This window comes from Seriola dumerili, unplaced genomic scaffold (genome assembly GCF_002260705.1).
Source record: "Seriola dumerili isolate Sdu_G_001 unplaced genomic scaffold, Sdu_1.0 BDQW01000315.1, whole genome shotgun sequence".
Taxonomy (NCBI): domain Eukaryota; kingdom Metazoa; phylum Chordata; class Actinopteri; order Carangiformes; family Carangidae; genus Seriola; species Seriola dumerili.
In genome coordinates, this window is record NW_019174570.1 from 353,177 (window position 1) to 362,562 (window position 9,386).

Sequence of the window (9,386 nt, forward strand, 5' to 3'; positions counted from 1 at the left end):
TTTCCTTTCCTTTCCTTTCCTTTCCTTTCCTTTCCTTGTTTCCTCTTCTCCTCCTCCTGACCAGGTGTCTCCTCTCCTACAGGTCCTTACCTGGGGAACCAGTTGCTCAGTTATGGTCAGAACTTCTCCTTCTCCTTACGTCTGGACCGGGGCGTCCGACACCCGTCCACCAATGACGTGATCCTGGAGGGCGCCGGTCTCAGAGTCTCCGCCTCCCTGGGCGACCTTCGGTCCATCGTCCCCTGTGGACAGAAACTCAAGTACAGCTTCAGGTGAGAGAGACGATCCATCGTCAACACACATTTTTATTCTCACTTACCACTCCTGACGTGATGAGCTCCACCCGCCTGGTGCTTCACAGAGCTTAAATTAAACGCCACAGGTTGATCTCAGCCTCGCTGCTACTTCAAGACTTTTTTCTCTGGACTGGAACATTCCTGTCAGAGCGGAGGAATCCTGCTGCTGGAATCAGAGCAAGTAGAAACACATCTGCAGCTGCTGAGGCTCATGGGATTGACTTCAGAAGTGATGCTGCAGGAACACAACGTCTGCACCATAAAACACAAAATCTTTTAACGGATAATTACACCTGTACACAGGTAGACCGGGTCCAGTCACCTGACTCTACTCAGAGCTGAAGCTGCATCGATCCATGGCTGCAGGAGAGTTTAGTTTAACTCACCTGTCTGTGGTTTTGGTTTTAGCTCAAATCTCAAAGTATTTGTATCAAACCAGCAGATACATGAAAAGGTTAAAACAGACTCCATAAAACAAGAATAAAACATGTTCAGAAAACAGGTGTCGACATTAAAACGTCTAAGCTTGCGGTAGAAGTACAGACGCTGACAGGCCTTTCCACAAACGGCAGCGGTGTTTGAGTCAAAAGTTAGTTAGTTGTCAGTTGTTGTCCCAAGATACTTTCACTGTTGGATGACGTCCACCGCCTGGCCGTGAGTAAAAACGTGTGAAACTCTGTCTTCTGTCTCACGAACAGACTGGACGAGCAGCCCGGCAGCAGGTGGAGGCCTCAGCTCTCCTCCCTCCAGTTCCAGAAGCTCCTGCAGAACCTCACCGCCATCAAGATCCGGGCGACCTTCGGCGAGAACGGTGAGTTTCTCCTCTGTACTGTATGTTTCCATAGTTACGTGGATGACACAGATCTGTACATCTCTGCTGAATAATGCTGCAGCTATGAGCTCCATTCTGTCTTCTAGCAATAAATAAATGGATGAGCAAAAACCTCTTAAAGTTAAATGAGGACAAAGCTGAAATCCTCCTTGTCGGCCCCAAAACAAGAAGAGAAATACTGTTCAATAACCTGGGGAAACTCCCTGGATTAAATCTGAGGTTACAAAACATCATGTTTCCACTTTAGAAACAGTTGAAGTTCCAACATTTATAAACCAACAAGATGCTGAAGGATTGATTCATGCCTTCATCACTGCAATGACTTCAGCTCATTCACTCACATTTCATATCTGATGTTTGTGATCCTGGTGTTTAGTGGTCAGTAGTAGATGAACTGTGTTGAACTGTGTCTTCTCAGGACGTGGTTACCTTGACAACGTGCAGCTGGTGTCGGCACAGCGTGGGGACGGCGTCCCGGCCGGCTGGGTTCAGAACTGTAGCTGCCCCGCTGGATACGAGGGCGAGTTCTGCGAACGCTGCTCAGCCGGTTTCAGACGCAGGACCCCCGCAGACGGAGCCTTCAGCCCCTGCGAGCCCTGCAGCTGCAGAGGAGGCAGCTGTGACCCTCAGACCGGAGACTGTTACTCTGCCGACGAGACGCCCAGAGAGCGGCACTGCCCCGAGGGGTTGTACAGAGACCCATGGCAGCCCCAGACCTGCGTGAAGTGCCCCTGTCCGGAGGGAGTGTCCTGCTCACTGGCCGCTGGTTCATTGGAGCCCCGGTGTGACAATTGCCCGACCGGAACCACCGGTACGTTCCAGAACAAACCCAGTTCTGGTTGTAGCAAACGGCTCCTCTTGCTCATTGTGATGTTTTTTTATTTGTGATACATGATGTCATGGTAATCTATACTATACTAACATCCATACTTAAATTAATGGGTGTGTTGGATTTACAGAAGGTGTGTGAATGATCAAGCTCTGACAATTATCAATAGTGTGGGTGGTGCCAAGGTGGTGGGGGCCCCCAGGTCAAATTCTGCCAAGGGCCCCATACAGTCTCGGACCGGCCCTGAACTGCTAAACAAGACAAAAGATGTTTCTGTTAAATATTAACTCAAATATATTTAATTTGCTGTTTGATGCTTTTTGGATCAGAAATGAATTTGATGAGTTGGTGAAATGTTCCAGTCCTGAATGAGCCTCCGTACCAATCTGAGGAAACTCTAATGATTAGCTTTAGGTCTTGGAATGAATTGATTAATCAGTGTAGATGCTAACAAGGCTCTACAATCATCTACTGCTCGTTCACTGATGATATTGTGTCTGCGTCGGCCTTCAGGTCCTCGCTGTGACGCCTGTCAGGAGGGGTTTTATGGAGACCCCGCAGGAGTCGCTGGAATGCGGCGCCCCTGCAGACCCTGCGAGTGTAACGGTCACATGGACGTCAGCGTGGCGGGAAGCTGCGACCGCAGCAGCGGCGAATGTCTGAAGTGCCTGAACAACACGAAGGGCTGGAGCTGTGAGTCCTGTCTGAGAGGCTTCTACCACAGCCGAGCCACTGACGCCTGCAAATGTAAGTGGAAGCTGGTTTGTCAATCTTGAGTGTGTCCATGTGTTTGGAACAAAAACTAAAGGCAGATTTTCCAAGTTCAAAGAAATCCCTCGGGACTTGAAGCAGAAGAGAGTTAGTAGAGCGAGTTTGGTCTGGTCCTGAGGTCCAGTAAATGATTCATCCAGACAAATACATAAATTCATATTTATAGTCTGTGACTCTTTTGAAGTTGTGTCAAATCAACATCTCTTGAACAGCAACACAACACAGAGCAGTGTCATCTGTGTAAAGACGGACATCACAGTCAGTTGGAGAAGAGACAATCTTATGTTATGTTATTGATGTAGATTGTAAAGGAGACTGGGCCTAGAACTGATCCTTGTGGAACACCTTTTGTTACCGGTAAAAAAATCGAATTGGATATTTCCAGATTTGACTCACTGAAATCTTTCATGAAGGTCATTTTGAAACCATCTTCATATGGGAGTTTAACGTGGATAAAAAAGGTTCAGTATCTTTAGATGAAGTTGGTTAAATTTCAACTGGAGAACTTGAAACTTGATAGTTTTAACACAGTAACCTGAGAAACTCGGGCTCCTGGATCTCGTCAGTGTAAAGTCACTAACAGTCGTCTCCTCTCTTGTTTTGTGGACCAGCGTGTGACTGCGACGTCCAGGGCTCTGAGTCCAGACAGTGTGATGACTCTGGTCGCTGTCGATGCAGACCGGGCTTCGAGGGTCTGAGGTGCCAACGATCTAACTGCCCCGCCTGCTTCAGCCCCATCAAGACAAAGGTACAGCTGTGAAAACTTTCTTTAAATGACACTGAGCTTTGATTGGTTCTATTAAACTAACTCCTCCAGTTTTCAGGTGTAGTTTGATTGCTTGGCCACATGGGGGCAGCAGAGCTCCGGGACATGCTGAAAACACAGTATCTAACATTGTCCAAACCTGTTTCCTGTGCGTCAGATGGAGGCGTACGCTGCCAGACTGAAGGATCTGGAGACTAAGTTCTCAGACATGGACGGAGGTTTGAGTCCAGCCAACAGCGCCGAGATGGAGGCTGCTCTGAGAGCTGTTGAGCGGCTGGTGAACAACCTGCAGGACGACACTGAGGAGATTGAAGGTAAGACGACGCTTCGTCACTGATGTCACTTATTGATTCTTTATCAGTTACCTGAGACAGGAAGTATGAGTTTGAGACATCCAGTCCAGCAGCATCTAGTGGATGTTAGAAGAACTGCAGCTGAACACAAACAAAGATAAAAACCTTCACAAAGTTTCAGTCGTACAAATCTGATAAGAGAATGTTGATGATGTCACTTCCCTTGTGTCCAATAGACATGGAGAAGAGCCTGCAGCGTCGCCTGTCGTCCATCAGCAGGAGTCAGCTGGCCGAGGGACAGGACATCCAAAACCTCGCCGACACGGCCGACAACATCAAACACAAACAGAAAACCTACAAGACGGAGGTGAAAACGGTCCAGACTCTGATGGACGAGATGAAACGCAAACTGGAGGAGGCCAAGAGGAACCTCAGATCAGCTGTAAGACATGACACTGACCCTGGATGGCAGGAAGTGTTCCCCATTTTATAAATGACACCATCACTTTTTACAGTAATTACCTATAATGCCAACTAAGAATGACCCTTCAGAATAAAGATCCAGAAACACACTTAGAAAATGATGGTGTTTTCTTGTGGTTAAAACCTGTTTCCTCTCCTCCCGCCTGTCAGGACCTTCCTCTTGGAGATGCTCCTGCACTGGGTCCAAACTTGTTGTCTTCATTGGTGCAGACAGCGACCAGCCTGGCAGATAAGTAAGTCCATTATACTGATCTCATGGTGTCACTGATACATTACAGTAGATGTTTGTGTCTTCACCGCTGTCAGCAGTAATAATTCCTCTTTGTCCGTCTCCAGACATCAGACGAAGGCCACCGCTGTGGAGCAAACCGCCAACATGGCTCTGAGCGACTCTAAGAAGAGTCTGGGTCTGGTCCGGACTCTCATGACCAGAGAGAACAAGGTCAAAGAGCTGATCGGAGATCTGAAGACAATGTGAGTAGCGTCTATTTGAATGATTGTTCAAACACTGTTAGATACAAGACTCTGTCCATGAGAGCGTCTCCCTCGACACGTCGTTGAACTGATGATATCCGTGTGCGTTCAGGTACGACCAGACTTCGGCCAGGGTGAAGGGTATGGAGAACCACGCGATCCGTTTGAGCAGCGACGCCAAGGGTGAGAGCAAAATGGCGGACGACATGTTGAAAAACATCGTCAAGATGGAGCAAAACCTCCCAGCATCCCTGAAGGTAACGGCTGCTGGTAGACGTCGAAATCTGTTCTTTGGTTTCAGAAAGATAATCTTACAGAATAAGTTCATATTTCCTCTGTGTAAGACCATCTGTGTGTTTTCCCATGATGCTCAGGGGGAGATGGACGCCATGGTTTCCAGGTTTGCCGGTATGAAGGGTGTGGCGCACGAGAACATCGCAGGCTTTGAGGCACTGCAGGGCGGCGTGCAGCGAGACATGGCCGCCGCCAGGGACCTGTTGGCCAAGGGCCAAGCCGCCCAGCAGGTACAGACAGAACTCATCCAACACTGGAGAACCTTTCGCATAGAGTTCAACTTTCATAAACACAATCTCTAAATAAATCTGGCCCATACACGGGCCACACACTCGTGTTCCTGTCTGGCCCATATACATCATGATTGTCTGATGCTACTTCCACATCTGGACCAGTTCTGGCACACACACACAAAATCTTCCAGCTGTCAGCAGCAGCCAGAATCAACCCAGATGTGGAGGTGTACGGGCCAGACTCGGACAGAGGACTAAGACATATATTGGGCATATGGAACCATAGGAGAGTTCACTTTTAGCTCCTTACTGCTCTCATTAAGTATAAACAGCAGTTTCAATGAGCTAGTTAGCTTAACTGCTGGCTAGCATGTTAGCAGTTGGCTCACGTGTCTCATGAGAACATGCAGATGCTCTTCAGCTGGAAGAGGCACAATACAAGTAAAAGCATCAAAATGAGACCGAACCCTAAACTGCTGACCCTGAATCAGTATGGTCTCAGTTCTGTTGTGTCACATTGATTCACACCTGTCTGTGTCTGCAGGACTTCAACAAGCTGCTGGACAGAGTCAACGTTGCCAAGGCTGACACCGAGGGCGCCCTGCAACTCATCAACAGCAACACCAAGGAGCTGGACGTCGCGTTCAACACCCTGAAAGGTACATGACGCTCTGACAGGCAGATTAAACTTTCTACTTTGTTTATAACTCTGGACTGAACGTGACTCTTCCTCCTCCTCCTCCTCAGGGTTCGACCAGCAGATCGACGGCAGCAGAGCTCTGGCTGACGCCGCCATCAGGCGTCTCCCCGGCATCAACGCCACCATCCAGCAGGCCAGTCGCAGCAACGATCACACGCTCTCCGTCCTGGATGAAGTGTCCACAGATTATACCGGTGCACTGCAAAAAATCAACATGCTGGACGGCCTGGTCAACAGTCTGGAGGTAAAAACCAGCCTTAGAAAACAGTGTGTGTGTTAGCCTAGCTTAGCACAAAGACTGGAAGCAGGGGGAAAGTGTTAGCCTAGAGAAAAGAGAGAGAAACAACAACTCCAGGTCTGTTACTGACATATTCAAATGTTTGTTTTGCTTGTTCCACCTGAGACATGTCAGTCAGTCAGTCAGTCAGTCACCTGCTTAATCAATGATTAATCAATAAACTGATAGGCAACAAACAGAATCTGTGGGTTCTGGACATTCAGTTAGTGTCAGTGAGTTGCATATTCATATGAACTGTTTGACTCTGGTGTGGGACCTGGGCTCTGAGCTGACCGGGTGTCTCTGTTCTCCAGGGAACGATTGGATCGTTGCCGCCTCACACCGGTCTGCTGAACGAAGCCACCACACTGAACAAGGAGGCGAAGGATCTGAGGACGAAGGCGGTCGATGTGGTCGGAGACCTGGAATTTGAGCTGGACGACGCCAGGAGGCTGCAGGACGACGCTCAACAGGTAAAGTGTCCACCCAGAGACGACCCGTCAGGTAAAGACACGCTGTCGGACATAAAGTGAACGGTGTGAATGTTTCCTCTGCAGGCGGCCGTCGGAGCAGCTGCAGCTTTCAACAACGCCAGACAGGCCAGAAACGCCGTGGGACAGACCCTGAGAGACATCAACAACCTGCTGGCCAACATGAGTGAGTACAGGGCTTTACTGTCCTTACGTCTGAGTTAAGGGTTCCTTAAAATAAAAACAGCTGCACAAAACACCTTAAGTTAAGAATTTCCTTGAAGTCTGAGTTAAGGATTTCCATAGAATAAAAACGTTTAAAAATGTTCACTTAAATATTCAAGGTTTTCTCCTTATCTATGTCAGTTAAACCGTTAAAGACCTTAGGTCCCTCTGACTCTGTCTTTACTGGAACACGACTGAGTTTATGGTGATAAATGAAGAACATGAACATGTTCCTACATCAACAGTCTCCATGGAAACAGTAGCATTTCACTGATGTAAAATCTCTTTCACTGCTTCACACCCTTAAGTAACTCCCTCAGCTAAGGAGAAATCAAACCTCAAGTGTCACACTTAAGTAGAAAACTCGAGGTGTTTTGTGCGACCGGCCCTGGACTTTAAACATTATTTCAGGATGTTCAGCTGCAGCAGATGAACTGAACTCCAGTCTTATTGCATCATGTTAAACATACATTCGCTCCCTAATATCATGTTGTCTTCAGAGCGTCATAGCAACAGCGAGAGACAAGCCGTTGTGTTCATGTTAAACTAGAGACTCAGTGATTTCCAAGCCGAAAAGCTAATCGATTAGCTTAGCTAGCCATTTGGCCTCCCTGTGACACTCAGTGCTGATAAAGGCTCAACAATCCCAACTGGCCATGAGATGTAACAAGCCCTCTGATTGGTTGGAGAGCTAACCAGTCATATCAGGTTTTTTCAGGAGTGTCACAGAAAGGCTAATTGGAGAGGCTGAATGACCAAACTAATTGATTAGCTCAAAGGAAAAGCAGCTGGAAAATGGAAATTGAAAAGGGAATCCAGGAATGTGTATCCATTTTTAAAATTCTATTATTTATTGATGAATTAATAAATGTATTTATAAATGGTTGACTTAATGAGTTTTATTCAGTTTTTGTAAATCCATTTTTAAATCTGAAGTATTTATTGATGATTAATCGTTCATGTATAAATTCTTTTTACAATCCCTATTTTTAATGCCTGTTAAATTATGAAATTAAGTAAATGCTTTTCCCTGGTCCTCCATGACTCTTCACCTCCTCCTTCTTCTTCTCCTCCTCCTCAGACCAGCCCGGCACCGTGGACGAGGACCGCCTGAAGCAGCTGGAGGCCTCTCTGGCCCGCGCTCAGACTGACGTGCAGGATCACCTGAGGCCTCGGCTCAGGGACATGGAGCAGCAGGAGACCGCCATGCGTCGCAGGCTGGTCGGCATCAACGGGGACATCGACACCATCCTGGGCGACATCGCTAACCTGGAGGACATCCTGAGATCCATCCCCAGCGGCTGCTACAACAGCCCCCCCATCGAGGAGCCCTGAGTCCAGACCCACAGGAGAAACCTGCCTCACAGTGGCGGCGCAGAAATCATTTGGCTTCAAGAGTTTTTGAGCGACTGTCCTGTTGAACTAATAATAATATTAATGTTGTTGCACAAACCAACCACTGAACCTGTTTATTCTTCAGCCAGCACCACACTGCCCCCTACAGGTCGTCTAGTGCTAATGTCTGTTGTCTGACGGGTGACTGTAAGAGAAGTCTATTTATATGTGTACAGTTTCAGTTTTTATATTTTTCAAAATCCAGTGTTTTTATTTGTCGTTGATGTGTCCAGAATATTTATATGTATCTTTACTCTCTCATATAAAAACTGCTGCACTTTCATTTGCCTCAATGTTCATCACTTTGTTGAATAAGAGCTGAATTTCTCTGTATTTCTATATGAGCACATGTTCAGTTGTATGGAAGCTTAATCCTGCCAAAATTAAAACTTTGAAATAGAATTAAAAATTCTAAGATATTATCTCTGAATTATGTCATAATTTTAACAAAACAAACTGTTTTTAAATTAATAACTTACATATGCTTCATACATATGATGACATTTTTAAATTGATAAATTTCTAGTTTTTACTTGTATATTAAAGTCATTTGAGCATCAATAACATTAGATTAACTTCTCATCCTGATCTGTACACACACACACACACACACACACACACACACACACACACACACACACACACACACACACACACACAAAAAAATGACGACTCAGTTGTAAGAGTGCATCACAGTTTACAATCAAAAGAAGAAGTCAGAGCAACAAAAGGCAGATTAATACAGAAAACAGGATTCATCTTCAGCTACAAGGTACAACTGACAGGAACCTAAAACACACACACACACACACACACACACACACACACACACACACACACACACACACACACACACACACACACACACACACACCAAATCATTGTGAACAGATGAGGCGCTGATCTGTACATTTACAGGATGAATAGAAAATGGACAGACGTGTGTGACGATGATCTCCACTGTATATTATATTTATATTTATAACTATTATCTACTTTTTTTTTTTTTTTTTGCAAACACCGATCACAAACAGATCATTTTCTACCA

General features: G+C 46.3%; 1 protein-coding gene across 1 annotated transcript in view; it reads left to right on the top strand.

Annotated features, from left to right (window-relative positions):
• LOC111231770 (laminin subunit gamma-2-like) overlaps positions 1–8,442 on the top strand; it is an 18,865-nt gene extending 10,423 nt beyond the window's left edge. Inside the window, exons 2-17 of the mRNA XM_022759008.1 lie at positions 83–272; positions 995–1,107; positions 1,547–1,939; positions 2,471–2,704; positions 3,340–3,476; positions 3,652–3,808; positions 4,024–4,229; positions 4,421–4,503; positions 4,607–4,744; positions 4,857–5,001; positions 5,119–5,268; positions 5,816–5,930; positions 6,019–6,215; positions 6,563–6,721; positions 6,806–6,905; positions 8,025–8,442. Coding sequence (XP_022614729.1) covers positions 83–272; positions 995–1,107; positions 1,547–1,939; positions 2,471–2,704; positions 3,340–3,476; positions 3,652–3,808; positions 4,024–4,229; positions 4,421–4,503; positions 4,607–4,744; positions 4,857–5,001; positions 5,119–5,268; positions 5,816–5,930; positions 6,019–6,215; positions 6,563–6,721; positions 6,806–6,905; positions 8,025–8,278 — 2,771 coding nt within the window. The 3' untranslated portion in view covers positions 8,279–8,442. The remainder of the gene's footprint in view (positions 1–82; positions 273–994; positions 1,108–1,546; positions 1,940–2,470; positions 2,705–3,339; positions 3,477–3,651; positions 3,809–4,023; positions 4,230–4,420; positions 4,504–4,606; positions 4,745–4,856; positions 5,002–5,118; positions 5,269–5,815; positions 5,931–6,018; positions 6,216–6,562; positions 6,722–6,805; positions 6,906–8,024) is intronic.
• Positions 8,443–9,386: the final 944 nt, after the last annotated feature.